Below are 21,267 nucleotides of genomic sequence, written 5' to 3' on the forward strand. Positions count from 1 at the left end.
AGTATTTGATTACATAAAATTTTCTGGAGGTATTCTTAATATCGAAATTAATAAAGAAACGAGATCAGCAGCAGCTTCGATAGATGCTTTTAGCAGATGAAGCCGAGACCAGCAGGAACATTGATTTGTTTATCAAAGCAAATGAACTTAGAAGAATAGTTAAAGAAAAGGAAATAGACATAAATAAATTAGATGTTAAAATAGCTGAAAAATTTTCAGATTTTAAAAAAGCATAAATGTTTTGTATCTTTTATTGTATAGTTTATTATTCTAGTATCTTTCAAAAAACCAAAGAAATAAATTGTATGTTTACAAATCAGTTATTTTAATCTGCAAAATATTCTTACATTGCAATTGTAATAGTAGTTGACTGTGTTTAAATAAATATCAAATAAGTTAAATAATAATCATGTAAATCTCTAAAATATCTGTGGTTGTTATTAGTGTAAAATACACTTATACATATTTTTTAAGAAATTATGTTCTTAATTTAATGTTATCTACTTCATAACGTGTAGGGAGTTAGTTTAATTTTTAAAATTGTTTTATGTTAAGTATTAAATTGAATTTAATAATAGTGCATAATACACATTTCTGTTAGTTTCATAAATGGATAATTGCTTTATTCTATTCATTTCTTTTTTGTTTGTTTGTTTGCTGATAGGTCCTTAATTTTTTCTTTGATGGTCCTTAAAAGTCCGTAATTTTCATGTAAGGAAATGTGTACGAACCCTGTGTGGCTCAGTGTGTTTGCTTCGGACACACCCACAAAATGAAAACAGTATGCACAATCTTTGTAAAATTATACCTGCATATTCTCCTAGGCCTAAATAAACTGCCTACAAATTGTTTTTGGTAAAATTCCAACTTTAAAGAGTAGCGTGCCAGAAAGGGTTAAAAATAAATAATGAAGAGTCTGTATGTATGTTCCTCACGTTGTCTAAAAATGATGGCACCTAGAAACTACTTATTTTTTAATGCTTATAGTCCTCCACCCGAACATGGACACTTCAAAGCTCAAATTTTGAGTTAGTTTTTGATTTATTTCATATTTTTTGCAGATTTAACAAATTTTTGTTCAACAAACTCAGCAATTTGAAAGCGAGAGGTGGCAACACTCTTAGAAATAAAACATTTTTATCACCAGCATGCCAAATTTTTGCCATTTGACAAAATGTAATGTGTTTATCTTTCAATTTTAATCCACAAATCCAATTATTTGAATGCAATGTGTTGCCACTGCTCAAATAGAATACTTTTAAACTCTATGCACCAGCAAGTTGCCATTTAGTAAAGTGTAAGATATCTAATCTTTGTATTACTGAGTAGCAAGTGGAGTGATTGAAAAACAATAAACACAGTTCTTAAAAATATTTTTCTATTTTTTAATCAACTTAAATAAAAATGAATTTAAATCATAAGATGGCTAATTATAAATGTTAAATATTTTTATAAAATGATGCTAGCTGGACTCATTGAAATCAATACATAATTGCTTCTTTTTTATGATGACTGTTTTAGGCAGCTGGAGGCTCAAATGGCTAGTTTTTAAAGAAATAATATAGCCAAGTAAAAAAAAGTTTGGTGACCCCTAACACTATTGGGAAGTCTAAAGATAGAGTGTTTTTTAATATTTTGTTATTTTGCTCTTGAATTGTATATGGCATAAGTGCAAAGAAAGCAATGTTTAATAATAAAAGCAAAAAATAGTGGGGGGGGGGAAAACCTTGTTAACAGGAGTAAGTTAAAGAGCGAATTGGTAACTTGTTATGCTCAGTGAAAGCGTAAAAAAAATTTATGTATCATATGGTATGATGTCAGTATCTAATTTGTTTCTTTCTTTTTTTGCGTGTGTGATTATTTTCTGATTATGTTTTCAGAAAAATGGATGGTATGAGATGTTAGTACATTGGTTTTTCAGTTTTCATGTTAATGCAGTTCTGTTCTTTATGTCAGTATGTGCATGATTATGATTACTGTGTTTCATGTTTTCCTCTCTGCACTTGATGGTGTATTTGATTATGGCAAATCACTTGAGGGCTATTTCACTAAGGGGAGGGATGTCTTTGTGAAGGACTTTCTAAGGTAAACTGGCTTGTGTATATGTTACACATGGAGAAAACCACGAAAACGCCCATGCAGCCCGTCTGTTCATGGGACTCGAACTTTGGACCGAACTGCTCAACAAATTTACCGCTTGGCCACTGTTGGGCCCTTTGCGCTCTTGAAATCAGTCATTTTAGTACAATACCCTATAACTTTTATTGCAATTATCCTCTGTTTATTCCTAGATGTTTATTTTTGCATTGTGATAGTATGGCTTTATTTTAAAGTGTTGTAAATTGTTCATTTCATTTCTTTGTGTAATACAGAATTTCAGTCACTCTTCTGATTGCTAATATGTGTTAACATTATTTAATTATTAAAGATCTGTGCCTAAAAGTGAATGTTACTAGATTGCCAGGTAAGTTTTCAACATATAAGTACAAGCAACATTGCTTGTACGTTGTCATGCAAACAAACTTTTTCACTTATTCTCTTGATTGAGTTCCATTATTTGGTTGCGATAAACCATGTTAGAGCTAATTGCATATTAGGGGAAATTCCTGTTTGAAGGTCTGTCAAGGAGAAATGAAGGAAAACCTCATGTAAATAGTTCATTCTATTGCAATGGATAGAACCAGGAACAAAATATCCATGTTTCACGGCTTTAGACACTTTGGTATTGGCCAGTGCATATTCTTTCAAAATGGAGTAAATAAATCGTAAATAGCTGAATTCAGTGAATTAGAATTATGTTCCTGAAATATAATCTGTTTTTATTGAAAAATTTTCTTCATTAAAAATTATTGCTTTAGCATTTCGTTTCAACACACTTTCTGGTATTTTTAATCATAGGATATGGAATGCTAGCCCATCGATATCAACACTGTCAACTATCATGTCGAAAACCAGTGTCCTTTCTTTGGAATGGGGTTGTAAAAGAGAAAGATTAGTAAGAAATAAAACAATTTAAGGATATGGTTTTTTATAGTAAATTAATATTTCACATCTTCTTCAATGTTTATGATTTATATGTAAAATGTATTTCTTCTTTCAGCTTCTATATGGTGGAACAACAGGAGTTGTAAGAATATATGACACTAAGGAAAGAAGAGTTATAAAAGAAGTTTACACGGATAATAGTGGCACTAGCAGTCAAAAGTAAATCACATTTTTTTCATCTCCTTATGTTACAAGTATTTTTTTCTAAAAAACTTCTATCAATTAACATTTGATTTAGTGTAAATTTTGAACATCAATGAGGAATAAAGGGAATAATTTTAATACATTTTCTTTTAGAAATAAAGCAGGTTTTTGCTTTTTTTTTGGGGGGGGGATAAATTTCAAATTAAAATGAGTATTTCTAGTTCACAGTTAGACAAAATTTAATTTTAAATTAGTGTTAGGTATGGAAACAGTTTGCATTTAGGAACTTGACATGGCTTTGTATTCTCTAAGAAGATAGATGCTGACTAATTTTAAATATCAAATTAGTATGCTTTTATTCCACATGTCAACATTTTAAACTTTTAACTTTCCTTTACTGTCCTAGTTAAATTTATTTACATTATAGTTAGATTAATTAACATATAAATAAAGTGCATAATTAATTTACCTAAGCATTGCTTTTCATGAGATTTCATATAAGAAAACTGATTTATGCTTATGTTATTCATAAAATAAGTTAGTTACAAAAAAGTTTATTCTACTTTATAAATTTAGTATAGAAAGTAACTAACATTTATTATGTAATTAGATCAATTCCTCTTTAATCAGTATTAAATGCAATGAAACATACATAATGTATTCATACAGTGCTGTGTTGTTGTTTTTGTTGTGACTAATCTCGTTTGTCCAATATCAGAGCAAGCAAATGAAATTCGTCAGTACAGCTTAGCTCACTTCTGCCTCTAATTTTGAAGGAGACTACCTCGGGGAGGGGATGGGTCTCAGGGTGTTCTACTCCTCTTTCCCTACCACTAACCTCTTGAGAGGACTAACAACTCACCATGTATTTTGAGTGTTCTCATGCCGCACAGACACTAACATTAACAAACATCCACGGCTTCTCCTGGCCCTTTGATATGGCAGTCGACACTGCTAACCACTGACCTAGTTGGGCAGCATTCATTCAATAGCAATAATTAATTCAAAATGAAATTATATCTATAACATATATTATAAATTATTATGAATAATTGGTTTATTACTTTGCAGCTTTAGTGCAAGCTTTAGGCTTTTTAATAACTTTATTTTGAAAATATATATATATATAAAGGAACTATTCAAATTTGAAAGATTTTGCAGAGACAATGATGAAGATTACAAATACGAACAAAGATAGAATTGGAATTCGGCACTGAGCCTCAGGTTTTATGTTTTTTCTTATATTTCTTTTTTATGGCCAGTCCCTTTTTTTTGATCATACGGCCGACTTGTGCTGGCTAGGAGAATCAGTGTTGTGATCTTATAATAATAATATATATAGGTATGCACAATAGTATTAAATTTGATTTCTTTGAAGTTTTCAGAAAGCAAATATGCATTTTTTCTTTCATACACTATAATTAAATTATATTTCTTTTTAAACTTAATGAAACATTTATAAAGTAATATTCATTAGTTTTATGTGGTTTTTATGAACAGAATTTTTCATAAGTTCAATTAATCATATTCCTGTATACTTTGATGAGTGTTTCCAAAGAATTTTTTTTTTTTTTTTTTTTGTATTTTGTTCATGAACATTACTATTTAAGTTTTTTTTAAAAAAAAATAATGGCTGTAATGCAATTGAAAAATATATTTTTTCAATTTCTTAGTGTATCCTTTTATATTACAAAGGAATTAATTTGCTGTATTTCTGTTATTGAAATAAAGGAACTATATATTCTGAAATACATCTAGATTTTTCTGAAGTCTTACTCCTATTAATTTGCATTGTATTATTAAAAATCATTGTTTATCATTTTATTTATTACTGCTAATTAATTTCAATTCAAAACTCTGCTTCAGGGTTCGTTGCATCTGTTGCAATCCAGTTGGTACAAATTTTGTTACATCTGCAAGTGAAGCTATTGAACATGGGCAGCTCTGTCTGTGGGATATGAAAACTGTATCTGTAGAAGTAAGTACAATAATTCTACTGCTGTTTTTAATTAAGTTATTTGGAAATACATTTAATAATTTTGGATATAGAAATATCGTCAGTGTAGCATGATATCTGTTCAACATAATTAGAGAACAGTTGCAATTCTTACATATATAATACTGCCTAAGAGAAATTAATAGCGTTCTATTAAAAAGGTTATGTGAATTTAAAATGGCTAATAAGCTGTCAGACTTTAAAAGGTATTTTTTTTTTTAAATTTTCTTAAATCTTTTGAATCCCATAATGAATAAATCTTTTGAATCCCATAATAGCAGTAAATAGCATTTATAGAACCCCATAATAGCCCATCTGAATTCTTTCTCCACTATTTGCTATGATTTTTAGACTACCTGGTAAGGTGTGGATTTTTTTTTTTTTTTTTTTTTTTTTTTTTTTCTATGGTAATCTTTGCTTTGGTGTCTGCCAGTTATTGAAGCTTGGGGGAGAATTACTAAGTTGAGACAAAATTACTAAAGTACTAAAGGGAAAGTTACTAAACTGTTTGTCACTCTGTCAAAGTAGATATCATTTCATTATTTCAGGGTCGTTTGAAAAATTTTGCTTTCCTTGCATCAGTATTTAAAGAGAACATGTATGAAAATGTTAAATAAGTCTACTTATGGAGGGAACAGAAAGTGATGTGGTGAATGTTAATGATTTTTTCAGTACATCATGTGACTCTCTCAAAATTGTAGGATATGTTTTACTAAGAGGTACTTCTATTTCGAATAAATATAATCAAGTACTAAAAAAGCTGGTTGGTATTCATTATTTGAAGCTAGTTTATGAGGTAATAAAAAAGAATGGAGGTTAATTCCTAAAAAATTCTGTTCTGTTAATTTTTGTAACATGGTTACATAAATATTTTATTCCACCATCAAACTATACCATATTGCAACATAAAAATGGGTATTTTTAATTAAAATTATTGATGTCGTTGTTAACCTTTACAATATAAAAAAGAATTACCTCCCCTTCCCCATTTTGTAATTTTTGCAAAAAACCTTTTCACTATTTAATTTTCAGTTATTAGTTTATCAACTCCAAACAGCTTATTTTAATTTAGGTTTTAAACTTTGCATATTTACAAGTATTATTTACTCATTGTTGTTTTAAAAGTATTGTTTATATACTAGTTCTAGTTTCAAAGTTTGTGTGTTTTTAATTTTAAAAAAATTTCGCAAATATTAAATGAGTGTTATAGTCTTAATTAAATGAGATCATATTTTTCTGATTATCATGTTTTTTTATAAATTTGTTTTCTTTTAACCTTAAAAGAGCAAGTAGCTACTTACAACGCTGTCCTTAACTCATATTAAATGACGGATGAACTTACAACATGCGTATAATGCCAATGACATCTCATCATTTCACAGAAACATCGTATGTTCTTGCATGTTACACTTCTTAAGCAGATTTGGATCGCATCCATGTAAACTAGTGAAATGTCTAGAATGTATTAAATGCTGATAACACTTGTCTAATTCCAATAAGATTAATATTTATTTACATTTATTCATATTAAATTTCACAAATAGAAAATCAGCCATTGCAGCTTGGATGTCACAGTGGCTTAAGGTTGCCACTCCACTTTAAAATAACTTGATGATGATGCTATAAATCAATGTGACTGAAGTGACACTACACAGTTAATTGGCATATAACATTTTTAGGACACTTTTAAAGATTTAATGCTGAATGAGATTTTATAAGTACTTTTGTTTTTGTGTTCTCATGTAATTTTAATACATATGTTTTAGAATAAATTTTGATACATTCTTTGTATTATTTCTTCTAATGATTGATCAAATTTTTGTCAGTCCATTTTATTTTCTGCCTGAGATGTTATTTCAACTGCAATTCATTTTATTCCCCCAATATTTTGTTTTAAATAATAGAGTAGAATCCATAAATCCGCAAAGCTTGGGACCAGAGGTTGTGCGGATTTTAGGATTTTGCGGATTTCAGGACAGAAAAGATAAATCATAATATTCAGACTCAAAGTGCAAAATAAATTAAGGCGTATTAGATACATTTAATTAAATTATTATATACATTATTGCAATAATTTATTATTTGCATTAAATTATTATTACATATATAAATTGATTATATTATTCATTGTATTATATGTACACAGCATCCAGGTTTGCCAATTTCGCCTCATGCAAAAATTTCTGGATTCCGGTGTTAGAATCACTGTTGCTGTAAAATTTCAACAGCTTTTCTTTATTTTTCCATATATCATACACAATTGTGTCGCAATTCCATCTTATTCTGCTATAAACCGGGAAGTGGAACCTGCCTCCATCTTTTGCAGAATTTGCACTTTTTGCATTGTCGTCAATGTAACGTGTTTATGTTTTTCAACGTTGCAAGCAGTAAAATCATGAGTGTGTTTCTTATCTGTCATTGTATTAAAAAGGGCTGAAATTTAAAATATTCTTAATTTATACACAGAATATGAGGATAAAAAAAAGGTAGTACTAAATAATATCGTGAAATACAAAACTCAGAAAATACAACAATGTGAATCGTGAACTTGAAAGAAGAGTTGAGTGAATCATCTGCTTTTTTACCTCGATGCAGATTATAGGGAAAAAACTTTTATTTTGATGTCAGTAATTTGATATTTCCGTTATTACTTATTATTATATTATTCAGTAAGTATTTTTTCTTCGATATTTCGTACTCAATGTTGCAGTTTCCAGAATCTAAACTGAATGTTTATATTTTGAGAGACAATGCGGATTTCAGGTCGGCAGATTTTCGATATTTGACTGTACTGATATCTTATATTAATATTATTTACCTTAATTATTTGAACTTGACATTGAACTATTCTTTCTGTTGAAGTTAATAGAAAATTATATGTTCCTTCTTAGAAGAATTTATCACTGGTCTCAGAAGCATCTTGTGTAAATTGTTGCTGCTTTAACCATAATGGTCAGCTACTCCTTGTTGGTTCTTCTGATGGAACATGTTCTATTGTAGGTAAGTTGAGATACTGCAGGTATTCTGAAAATAATATCAACCAACATGCTGAAATTCTCTAATTTGAAAACTGTTTCAAAACTGTTCTGTAATTTGAAAAAATAAAACAACTGTTTCATTCTTTATCAATTTACAAACATACTTGTTTGGTTAAGTGTGTACTTGTTTACCAAGTGTGATACTTGTTTACTTGATTCTTGATACCAAGTGTGATACTTGTTTGGTTAGGAAAAAAACTGACTTATAACTTGTGTACAAAAAGTTTTATATGCATCTGAGAGATTTATTCTGTTTGTTTTACCATAGTGTTGAAACAAAAAAGAAAAATTTTATGCAAATGAAAATAACAAAACCTATAGATTCAAAGTTTTGGTTCAGTACTGATGATATGTGCAGGAAATTAGTAAATAATTGTTTTTAATGATGACTGGATACTTGCTTTACATAATGATCAGCTTTTTAAACTTTTAAATATCCATGAAAGGTTAAGTTATTAAACCCTAAAAGAATTTCCTTTTTAATATATCACCCATTCAGATGAGCATGTCCTTTCAATGTGAATTCTTTTCTGAGTGAAATGTCAAAATATATTGCAATACTAAGATATATTGCAACTTCAAGCAATGATGAAGGCTACAATTAATTGCTAATAATTACCAACTCAAAATATTCTTCAAATGGGGACACTGATTGTATGACACATATGACAACAAATCATTTTCCAATCAAGTAAAAATTACTATAAATGTTCATTGCTTGTTCACAGTATAATGTTTCCAAGTGAATGCTCAGAATTGTATTCCTTGAATATCTTGAGTATGCCAAAAAATACTTTAAAAGCAATTATTCAAGTTACATGTGGTTATAGTTAGTATGAAATTACAAACACTAGATTATTTATGGCTGAAACATATCACTTATTTGAGTGAGTCTCATTTCTGCTTGTGGTGAAGTAGTGTGAGAAAACTGATGCGTCATTAACTGTGTGAAGTCTTCTATAAAGATTGCGTTCAATGTCCAAATCAGATCAAAGGCTGTGGTGGTTCCAATTTGAATAGGAGTTTGACATGTTTCAATTGAAAATGGGTCCTTTGATATGATCATGTGTTTAAGTGCAGGAGCTTTTAAATGGACTATAAACATACTTTCGTATATCATCTTTTGACTGAACAACACTAACTGTTCCACTTTCAAGAGGCTAAAGAACCATGTTTTCTGAACTGAATTGTATATGTTTTTCGCAGTAAACATTCAAAAACATTCTTTTATTTAATTCTACTTGCAAAAATCCTCAGATATAAATCCAAAGAAAATTTATAGGGCTGTGTTTCATAATGAGGTAAAAGCCTGTTGATTCATGAAACCCATATGGTTAAACTGTGATATCTGTTCCTGTAAAAGTAGTTAAAAATTGATATTGCTTGTATTTGAAAATTGATTATCTGTTTATTGTTGAGTCCATATTTCATTGAAGAATAGTTGCCAGAACCTCAAGGGCGTTAGACTTCTACTTTCAGCTGAATTTTGAGGGAAAGCATCCCGAAGTCTCCAACCTCTCTTCCCTGCTACCAAACCACACGAGAGGACTTTTGGCTTGTCATATATTTAGAATGCCCACATGCAGTAAAGGCACTAAACATTTGCAAACATTCATGCCTTCTTCAGGATTCAAACTGGCTCAGCTATGTCAGTCAAAGTCACTAACCACTATCCTGTCTGGGCTGCTTTTATTTTTTTGAAAATTTATAGCATGCATATTAGAATTGCAGCTGTGCTTCCATTTCATAAAGTTATATTCTGTTATTTTAGATTTTGGGTAGTGTTTGTTTTGTCTAGTGCTGTTTTACAGTACAGTGTGAAATTCTTCATTGCAGAATACTATTATATCAAGAAATGAAAATTTTTTCTGCTGAAATATTTCTAATATTCTTTCAAAATAATTGAGGCAAAAAGAAACTTTTAAAATTTATCATGTATTGGCCACATTTAAGAAATTTAAGATTTAAAAAGAGAAGAAAAGATAAAGTACTTGAAATCTGTAAGCTATTTTAATTCATGACACAAAACTCTCCTCCATTTTTTTAAAATATGAGAAAACTACTAAATATGTTATGCATTTTGAAATCCTTTTTGTATGTCAATAGTAAACTGTAAGAATTATGTATTAGTGTTATATTATTAATAATATATTTATTTATTAAAGTAATAGTTGTATTAAAAGATATCGAATTGATCTATAACTATCCCAGTCTATTGTTTATATGAAAAAATATAGCAGCTATATATCAACATGGATATCTTCATTTCAATACTGTCAGTGTAACCATAACTATCATTGTTATTTCTCTTCAAGCAAAATACTATGTGTACAAAATACAAAACAGAAGAAAAAGAGATAAAAGTCAATATCAGTAAAAGAAAAGAAAAAAGAATTATACACTGTTTCTTTTTTGATAGGTAATTAAATTTTTCTCCAGTTGAATTTTCTTTCCCTTTGGATTTCTTATTCATGGAAATCTAAAAAAATATATAAGCATACATTAAGCATGTTATGTTGTGAATATTTCTCTTCAAGCTAAAAGATGCAAAATTTCGCAGCAATGTCTCTTAGCAAAGTCTTGCATTTTAAAAATGTGTGTTCATGTATATGATCATTTGCACAGCATGCAATAATCATATTATAAATTTTATGTAAAATCCTGACTGAAAAATACATTTCCATCGTTATTCAGTGTCTTTCATCTTATTAAATTAGTCATCATAACCAAGAAATTATTATAACTAATAGTCATGCTAAATTTCCCCCCCCCTAGATCTGCGTACATCAGAAATTATTGCTAAATGGCAATCACATTCTGGGAGTGTTTTGTCAACTGAATTCAGCCCTGATGAAACATCATGTTATACTATGGGCACCGATGGAAAAGTAATAAATAATTTATTGCTTCTTTATAATATATATTTGCAAACATTTGATATAGTAGGAAGCTATTATTTGCAGGTTTATATTTTTTTTTTACATTAATTTTAATTTCAGTTCTTTTCATGGAGTATTAACGTAACAGGTCATAAACTTTGTGAGCTCAAAGTACACCCGGAAGCTACAAAAACCTTAACTAATGAATCTGAAGTCATCAATTCTTTTGGGAAACGTTTCTGTTTTAATAATGATGGAACACATGTTTTGACCTGTGGACCACTTGGTGGCATTATATATAAGGTTAGCATTATTTATTTTTTATTATTAAAAACTGAGTAGGATTTTATTTATGAAGATAAAATGCATGTGCATAACTTTAGTTTGTTATGGACAGTTATGTGTCTATACTTATTTTCATTCTCTTCTTGGCATATTCAAAATTATTCTTAATTTAAAGATTGAATATTTCTGTAATTATAATTAAAATTTCTGTAATAATCAAAATTTTTTATTATTATTAAATAAGGGTTAAAAAATAAAGTAAAATGTGAAAGATAAGCTTAAATTATGGGGCATGTAAGGAAAACGTTTAGATTCATGAACTGAAATATCTGGATGTTCCCATAAAATTCAATTAAGAAAGTCATTTACTAAGACATTTATAAATTTAATGTATTTAGATTCAGTACTATACTTTATGCTTCTTTTTTCCCTCATTATTAGATATAGACTCTAATATAAGAAAATCATTATTTGGCTAAAATTGAAACTACAAAGCATTGTTTCAGCATAATCTATATAAAAAAATGGTAATAGCACTAGATATAAGAAGATTATACAGTGAAAAGTCGTTAATCTGGACTTGTAGGGACTTTGGCGATTCCGGATTATTGATTTTTCCGGTTTATAGATCATCAGTTTAAATCTGGTAAGATGGCATGCAGAAATTATAAAATTAAAAATATGAAACCATAATGTATGAAATAAAGAACAATTATGATCTAAAGGGTATCAAAATTTACAAAAAAAAAAAGCTTAATATTTATTTGTTTACTTTATTAAACATTTCTTTCAATGTAAGTTGTTTAAGTTGCTTCATTTTTTATATGATAATACATTCTCTTTAATTCTATAAACAGACATAATTTCTTGTTCAGTTACAAAGTTCCGCTGTTCAAGTCCTATAATTGCTGTGTCGAGAATACCGACTAATTTGTCAATCGAAATTTTTTCGTTTTCAATAACCTCTGTCACTTTCTTCGCTATTGAAAGCAAATTATAATGATGAGGAATTTGATTTAAATCATATCAAAGACGGAGTACATCGAGATGAAATACTACATTTAGTAAGGAATTATAAGCCAAATAAAATAAAAACATCTGCCCTGAAGATAGGGATAGTGCTGACAGATCAGCTTCCAATTCATTGCGTGCCGCCGCAGCATTAAAGATAAACAAAGTTTAGATAAACAAACGTTAAAGTTAGATAAACAAAAGATATGTTTTTATCCATTTTTTGCAGCAATTCCACTTTTTGTTTAATGGACTTCGAAACATACTTTCGCTTTGTAGATCCTTTGCATATTAGTAAATATATATCAGAAATTCTATTTGACATAATTGAAAGTTCAAGCTTACTTTTATAAAATTGCTCTAACAGTCTGCAAAAAATAATAAGCTGAATCCAATTCGAAAATTAAGGAACAACGCAATCTGCAACTTTAACTGAATTAGATAATTTTAGCTTAGCTCATACCGTCTGTTATACATTAAATGCGCATTCGTAAATGTATTTTGCGCACGCGTATTCGCAGCCGTAAAGGTCTTACGCGCATTGACGCATACGCAGAAAGTTTGTAGCTTTGAGGTCCGGATTATACATCATTCCGAATTATGGGTGTCCAAATCAACGACTTTTGACTGTAATAAGTAAATAATTTTATTAAACTCAATTGAAAAGCCTTGAAGATTTAGAATCAGATAATTGTTTAAGCCTGTTCCCCCCCCCCAAACTGTGTGTCCTTCACGTTGAATTCTGTTTTTATAAGCTCTTCAAAACAGGAATTAGCTGGCTTGTGAAATATTCTTTAGCACTATGTGCATGACATATTTCATTCCCTCATCTGAAGAGAACTTCTTCCTGCATAATTGCCTTTTCAATATTGAGAAGACTCATAAATCATATGTCATTAAGTTTATGTTATATGCAGAATGCTATAGTATTGACAGATGAATTTCAGACATTGGTACCAAAGCCACAGCTGCAATATGCTTCTAAGCATGTCCTGGTGTAAAACCACTTAAAATATTTTTTAATAGTTTGTCTTTACTATTTGGCCATGGATGTGCAGTGTTGACGTTGTGACAAAGGATAACCTATCAGAATATGCTTTATCAGTCACCTGCATGTTACCACCTTGAAATGCTTTTATCATTTAAGTAATAAAACACTTAAAATATTATAGAATGTATATATTTTATGTGTCATATCCATACTGTATAATTTTAAGTGTTCCCCCCCCCAAAATTGTGGTTTTAGCAGTAAATGTAAAATTCAATCTCATTTCTGCTGTAAAGTCATAAAGATATCTTCCTTGCTTGCCATGACAAAACATACTAGATGCTTTCACACACTGCAACCACATACTGAAGGCTGTCCAACTGCAGCTTCAAGACACTGATGTAAAACGATAGGAGGATAGAATACTAGATGAGGAAGAAAAAAGCAAATGCTTTAAGCTAAAAACTGGCAGGAATCAAATAAAATCCTGTAGATCTTTAGTTACTGTTGGTCATGCAAAATAGAAAGCGGACAGATATAAAAAGGATGATGATGTGCTTGCTGTTGCTATGGTATTTTTTTCTGTATTGATTGTGTCTGTTGTTAGATGCACAAAATTTTCCTCATATGTGTTTGATATTTCAGCTTGAAATATTTTTGAAGTGGTTGCCTCTTCTTGGGTTTTGCGCAGTAACTATCATAGACAGTGCAGGATTTATATATATAAGCTACACAAGCTGTAGCTTAAGGCCCCCACTTTCTTGCCCCCCCCCCCGGCCCAAAAATTGTCTGTTTATTATTTAAAATAATAAACTGCAGTATTGGAAAAATGTTCTTGAATGAGTTTTGGTAGTCATAATTACTATGGCAGAACATGGTTTACCTCTCAGAGGAGATAAGGAATTTTTTGGTTCTCCTCACAATGGCAATTTCCTTGGATTACACAAACTTATATCAAAATTTGATCCTTTTCTAGCAAGCCATATAAAAAAATTGCAATAAAGGATCAGGTGTCACATCTTACCTTTCTAAAGCAATATGTGATGAATTTATCCAAATTATGTCACATAAAGTAAGAGACTCAATCTTGTATGATTTAAGAACTGTAGGGTACTTCAATTTATCTGTAGATTCCACTCTAAACTGGTCCCATATTGATCAGCTCACTGTTATTGTGAGGTATGTTTCACCAGATGATGGGCTCCCTGTTGAACATTTTCTAGCTCTCCTAGAAATGGGTAGCCATACAGGGGTAAATATGGCTAAGATGGTGTACAACAAGAAGATTTGGGCATTCCCTGCTCCGTGAACTCAATCACACTACAGGTCCACTTCTCCTTTGGGCACTTCGTGGAGGTTCAACCTCCACTATTACTCTTCCAGGGGAGCAGTGCACCACCTGGATAAGACACCAGGCAGCACTGGTTGTCAGTTGCTCCTGCCAGTCGCGTGAGCGAGCCCGGCGCAGAGGGCCGTTACCCAGCAAACTGGGGGGAGACCCCCCCTGGCTACGGATCCAACTGCTCAGGACATGCCAGACCCCGAGGCCTGCCAATGAGTGACCTTTCCTGGGGCCTTCAAAACCACCAAGTTCATAAATTTTATACCCCGTGGCCGAGACTGCCTAGGTACAGATCCTAGCCAGTAGCTTCGCAGAATTGTCTACGTTGACACCGGGGGAGGGGGGGAGAGATGGCATACAACTACCTTTTTTTTTTTTTTACAAATGAGTGCAAAATAGATTTTAGTAAGTGTCAAGGCCAGTCGCATGATAATGCTACCAATACGTCTGGCAAATACAAGGGTATGCAAAAAATTAATATTGAAAATTAACAAATATGCTATGAATATTCCGTGTGCTGGTCATTCCCTGTATCTTGTTGGTAGAGCAGCAGTTGACTTGTTTAGATGAAGTAAACTTTATTTGAATTGTTCAAGAACTATATAATTTCTTTTCATCATCTACACATAGATGGGCAGTACTGTTGTCATTCTTCAAAGGTGATTCAAAAGTTCCGAAGTCTTTGTCATAGACTAGATGGCAAGCATATTCAATGGCAACAAGTACAATACTTTATAGTTATGATGGAATAATTTCTGCATTGCATCAGCTGCATATTGATACTACAGAGAAAGATGAAACAAGAAATCAAGCCATAAACATTTTGAATACAATGGAGGAGCTTGAATTTATGGTAAAGTTGTATTTGCTGGATGAATTTCACAAGACTAGACAGTTACTGCAAGACCCCCAAATTAGTCTAGACATATGTAGTAAATTGTATACTTCACTCTCGAATTTTGTTAAAGGATCATTTTAAAGAAAAAGCAAAGAAAAAATTGCTTGATTTTGATTACAAGAAAAGCAGATATAGAGGAAGGCATATCATTGATGATGAAGATGGTGCTTTAAAGTTTGTTGAGTCAAGAGCCAAGTTCAGAATCAAAACATTTATACCTGTGATGGATGCATTAGAATCAAGTCTGACGCAGAGTGCCTCAGTATGCAATGTTGCTTCAAAAAAGTTTTCATTCTTAGCAAAATTAGAAGGTACAGAGGAAGAGATTTGTGAAGGAGTTAGTGCTTTATGCCAAACATATTCTGAAGATGTGGACATAAATCTTTTAGGAGACATCAAGCATTTTCATCAGTATGATAGACATAGTCATCAAGCCTATGTCTAACATACTGATGAAACTATGTCATGATACATGAATTCTGTGTCATGATACATGTGATAGTATCAGACTATTCAGCAGAACTTGATAGTCTGACACATCAGGATCTGTATAGGATAATATTACCGTGTCCCCAATCAACATTCCCTAATGCAGAAGCAATTTTGAGATTATTTCTTAATATGATGGTTGCAAATTGCTCTGGAGAAAGATCTTTTTCTCGGCTGAAGAGGATAAAAAATGAATTTAGAACAAAGACTCAGGATAAATTATGTTCCCTCAGTCTCATGTGCATAGAAAGTGACAAACTATGCAGTTTATTATTTGATGATGTCACCAGTGACTTTTCTCTGGCAAAGGCAAGAAATAAAATATTTTATTTAGTTATAACATGTTATAACATATTTCAAGAGATTAAATAATAAGCCTTTGTAAATTGTCCCTTTGAAAAGAACTTTTGTTTCTTTTTACCCAGAGTTTGCATGTATAAGTTTATTATGAGTAAAAATGATTTTAAGTTAAATACTTATTATTTCACTATCTGTATACTTCTTAATTGTATTTCAATGTAACCCTTTAGGTATCCAAAAATCGTATTTGGCACTGGCATATAATATCTGGACTTATAAAGGCCTCATATGTCAAATAGCTTAGGGCTTTATCAAGTCTAAATCCGGCCCTAAGTCATGGGAGAAGGTGCTGGTTTTGAAAATCCAAGATACATATCCATGATTTTTTAGCAATGTTTTGCGGGATTCTTCATTAGTTTTTGTCTCTTTTCTCAAAGTTTCTATGCACCTCCTTTGATTTTTCGTTATCCGTTCTGTATACCTAAAAAGTAGTGTTAAAAAAAAAAAAAAAATTCAACTGCAGTATTTTTGTCATCAACTTATGTTATTCAGTGATTCAGTAAAATTCGCTAGAAAGTATTTTAATTACAGTTATAATGGAATATTTTCAATTTCACAATTAAATTAGAATGTGACTGTACTGTAGTTTCATAAATCTACTTTACAAGTGTCAACTATAGGCTCTACTCTACCCCTACCCTACAGCCTACAGCTACCGTATCTCACGTGAATTTGAGTGCGACATGCGCGTTGCACATCCATGTCTCCACGCGCTGGGCTGTCTCGCCAAGTTCTCTGTGTTGTTTTGATCGTTGGAGTTTCTTGATTGGCCCGAAATCACCTCCTGCCCACTGGGCATCTGCCTGGTTTTCCGCCTACCCTATCCGCCACTGACCACAAATAGTCTTGAAGCCTTCCCTTGTGGTTTGCCTAGATTTCCAATAAAGACAAAAAATAAAATTCAAGTTAACTCCATATATCACATTATAGATGAAAATCTCTATCTAAAAAAAAAAGTTTAGAAACTGTACATCTATGACTTTTTATTGGAAGATTATTCTGTTGTAATATATTTTATGAAGTTTATTACCAGCTATTAAAGTGTTTTCTGCTAGAGTGCTGTTGATAGCAACAATACTCTAGCAATAGACACTTTAGTCTTTGAGAGATTTAAAGCACTATGACTGTGGTGTTTCTTACCAGCATATATCCAAACATAGAACATCTGTACAAGAATTGGCAGGTTCGTCCATCTCATTAATATAATAACATTTATTTATAGTTAATAAAATTAAGATTACCCAAACTCGATTATAATGAATTATTATAAACGAATATAAATTTTGTTCTGTTAATTTAATTACCTAATACCAATATAAAATTTAATGAATTTTATTTTAAAAATATATGTTTACTTGTAATAACATATGCCAAAAGAATTGCTTTCGAAAACGACAAGAGTCAAGTGGTCTTCAGAACATTCTACCTTGTAAAAGTGGACCTCATGTGAAAAAAGTTTGAGAAGCATTACCTTGTATAATTAATCACGTACCAGTTTCATTTTTATGCCATATTGTGACCAAAAATAAGCATATTTTTATTAAAAATTTTGTATTCAAGTAGATAACATACATTCAAATCAGCAGTCAAAACTGTTTCAAGTATTGCATTTATTAATTTAAGATAATTTTGAATTTCTGTGAAAATAAGGTATTTTTACTTAAAGTTGGCTTTTTTTCTCTGACGAAGATGCGTAACTGAAAAGAACATTTTACAGGAGATTAATGTTAAGAAAAAATATGTATTTTTAAATACTTGCATATTTATTTCTTTTCAAAATTCAACTCTGATATGATATATTTTAAAACATGGAGATAAGCAGAGTCCAATATCATAATCAGCATGAAAATACCTGGTTTCTTTTTTGACGCGTTTTCTGCTGTCATTCCTTTTCAAGCAACACACAAAGCCTAAACGAAAAGCAGTAAAGCCTGTCATTGAACCAGGGGCGTAGCTAGAGGGGGGCAAGGGGGACATCTCTCCTGGGGCGCAGAATCCAAGGGGTGCCAAACTGATGTTACGACATTTTAGAATTAAATGTTTTCCATCCTTGGCAAGCAGTAGGGGGCGCGAAATCGTCAGTTGTCCCTGGGCGTTGAGAACCCTAGCTACGACTCTGCATTGAACTAGTTTAACATTCCAGTCTCAACTGGACTACTAGAGACATTTATTTGAAACACTTCAAAGTAAAAAAAAAAAAAAAGTGAAAAGTCGGGCAAATCAGTGGATTGGTGTAGCAAAATATACTTTTTTTTCCCACAATGGCAGGCACTTGCCTATAACGACATTGGCCACTCTTAAGGCCGGAAGTGGTGGCCATTTTATTGTTGAGGCATCTAACAGGTGGCCACCATTACCTCCTCTGAAGGGACAGATAATTTTACATCCACGCCTTCTCCTGGATTCAAACCTGGTCCCTTCGGTATTGCAGTCAGGCTACTCTAACCACTATACTGTCTGGGTGGAATGAAAATATACTGCCCGCGCAGTGTACAGACAAATCACGGAAGTTCCATTTTTTGGCCCCCAAATGGTGCTCAGGCAAAACTTTTAAGTGATTAAGTCAATTCTAATCAAAGCACACTGTTGTGATAACTTGGTTGTGCCATCATGTATAAAGAAGTTAATATTATTTTGAGTTTTAATTTACTTTACTCTTAGTCTGTTATCTTTCCTGAAGTCAAATCATCAAAATATTAATTAACAGATGTTGCTGTTTGTAGGAGAAAAATCCTTTTATAAGGATTTAAGATTAGATTAATTAATTATGACAAAATTTGCAAGTACTGTCACCTTTACTGTAAAGAAATGTACATTGCTGTTATAATCTAAAGATGGGCATAGCACCACATCAATAGTATGAAATTTTAAATATATATGATGTTAGAATCAGTTGTTTCATGAAACTGGTCAAGTTCTCCATTCATTTCATTTTTACTTTGTATTAATATCTAATCTGTAAAGAAAGGGAAGGGGAAAAAAAGAGAAATGAGGGACATTCATTTTTAATTATCTGTTTCATTATATTTTTATTTCTTTTTTATTATTTTGAGCATCAAATAGTATTTATTTCTCCTAATTATTCATTCCTTTTTATACATTTGTATTAAAGTGTTCATTCTGCACAGTTATCTAGTTGACACTTTTCTTCATTCATGTAAATCTAGAAAAGTGCCTCATAGGTAATTGTGCCTGTTGAAAGATAAATTTCTTATGGAATTTTTTGTTTTAATTTTTTTGATAAATTATATCTTTTTGTTATATATTGAATGATTAATACATACTTTCCTTGCAGATTGATAATACTCTAGCTACTTCAGTTGTAGACATTGGAGGACACAGTAAACCTGTGAATACAGTTGATTGGTCTACAGCAATGGAAAGTAGTACTTGTATTTGTGGTACTATTGATGGGAATGTTATTGTGAGCACTTTATTAAATCATTGATACTTTGAAATGGCAAAGAAGAAACTCATTCAACTACATTCCATACTTTTGTACATTATGTCAGAATTGAAATTATTTATGTTTTTTATATTGTATGTTACATAAGAGTTTCCATTTATTTTTATTAAAAAATTGATTTACTTTGTATCTAAAATTCATTGTTCTTTCGTCTAATAAGATTAGTTAAATAACTAATAAATTACCTCCTTCCTCATTAAGAAAGTTACACTATTTACATAAAAATGCAAATAGTTGTATCATACTATTTTAATTACAACTAAATATCTATTATCAATGTATAATTCAATTCTAAATTAATTTAAATGTTAGATATGAAATAACTTATTATTATCATAAGTACAAATAAGTCTCTGCCCTTTATTTATTAAAAATTGGGCATTTATTGTGAAAGTACAGTACATTAAGTTTTATTCAAAATATTGTCCATCATTAGCCACTACTTCTTCCCATCTTTCTAGCAGCATACCTATACCGCATTGGAAGAATGCTTCAGCTTTCGAGGCTATCCCACAAATCAACAAAATTTTAGTAATTTAATATGATATGAAGTGCCGCTGAGACAGGCTATGCATCATCAATCAAAGCAATTAGATTGATGCAATCAAAGCATCAATCTAATTAGAAGGAGCAATTTCTGGTGAATACAGTGGGAGGGGAAAAACTTCTCATTTGAGTGTTTCCATGTAAGTTTTGACCAGCATCACAAAATGTGGATGCCAGGGTTCATACGGTCCTTAAAAGTCCTTAATTTTTTCAGAAATGATTTTTAGTCCTTAAAAGTCCTTAATTTTGCTCATTTGACATTTCTTATCATTTCTAATGATTGCCATTCTAAGTGTCAATTACGATTTTTCATGAATATGGAATTAAAATTACACGGCTCTTAACCAATCTGTTGGCGGATTTGCATTGCAAACGACAAAAAAGAAACAATTAGCTACTCGATCAAAAGTATCAGTGTCTGATTGGCTATTCACCCAATCTTTCGAAACAGGTGTTATCTATAAATTTAGGCAGATTGTCACGAAAGCGTGAAGCTGGAAGTTCTTTAAGAGGCGAAAGTGATGATGAAGGTGCTCGAAAAAAAAAAGGGGGGGGATTCTGAAAATATTTGCCAAAATTAGAGCAATCCCAACCTGGAAGGCCACAACCCTTTCGACGCCAATAGGAACGAAATGCCTGGAAAGTGCATTTTCAATAAACTGTGGCTTCTTCAAGCTGACTACAAAGAATGGATATTGATGGATGGCAATCCTTAAATGTGATCTTTGTCTGAAACAAATTGAAATTTCTAGAATGGGAGAGTAAGCGCTGAAAATTCAC

At 31.2% G+C, this 21,267-nt stretch overlaps 1 protein-coding gene across 8 annotated transcripts in view; it reads left to right on the forward strand.

Moving 5' to 3' along the window:
- LOC118196257 (WD repeat-containing protein 91) overlaps window positions 1–20,077 on the forward strand; it is a 151,213-nt gene extending 131,136 nt beyond the window's left edge. For 4 of the 8 annotated variants that reach the window (XM_085813790.1, XM_085813791.1, XM_085813792.1 and 1 more), the window contains exons 11-17: window positions 2,899–2,995; window positions 3,101–3,204; window positions 5,056–5,167; window positions 8,077–8,185; window positions 10,999–11,111; window positions 11,223–11,405; window positions 19,771–20,077. In XM_085813790.1, coding sequence (XP_085669916.1) covers window positions 2,899–2,995; window positions 3,101–3,204; window positions 5,056–5,167; window positions 8,077–8,185; window positions 10,999–11,111; window positions 11,223–11,405; window positions 19,771–19,923 — 871 coding nt within the window. In that variant the 3' untranslated portion in view covers window positions 19,924–20,077. Of the gene's footprint in view, window positions 1–2,898; window positions 2,996–3,100; window positions 3,205–5,055; window positions 5,168–8,076; window positions 8,186–10,998; window positions 11,112–11,222; window positions 11,406–19,770 lie in introns of those variants that run through there. The other 4 variants (XM_085813797.1, XM_085813796.1, XM_085813795.1 and 1 more) reach the window with 4 other exon arrangements.
- The last annotated feature ends 1,190 nt before the right edge of the window (window positions 20,078–21,267 follow it).

This window comes from Stegodyphus dumicola, chromosome 3 (assembly GCF_044657685.1).
Source record: "Stegodyphus dumicola isolate Sdum_Otavi_A_Nest chromosome 3, ASM4465768v1".
NCBI classification, from domain to species: domain Eukaryota; kingdom Metazoa; phylum Arthropoda; class Arachnida; order Araneae; family Eresidae; genus Stegodyphus; species Stegodyphus dumicola.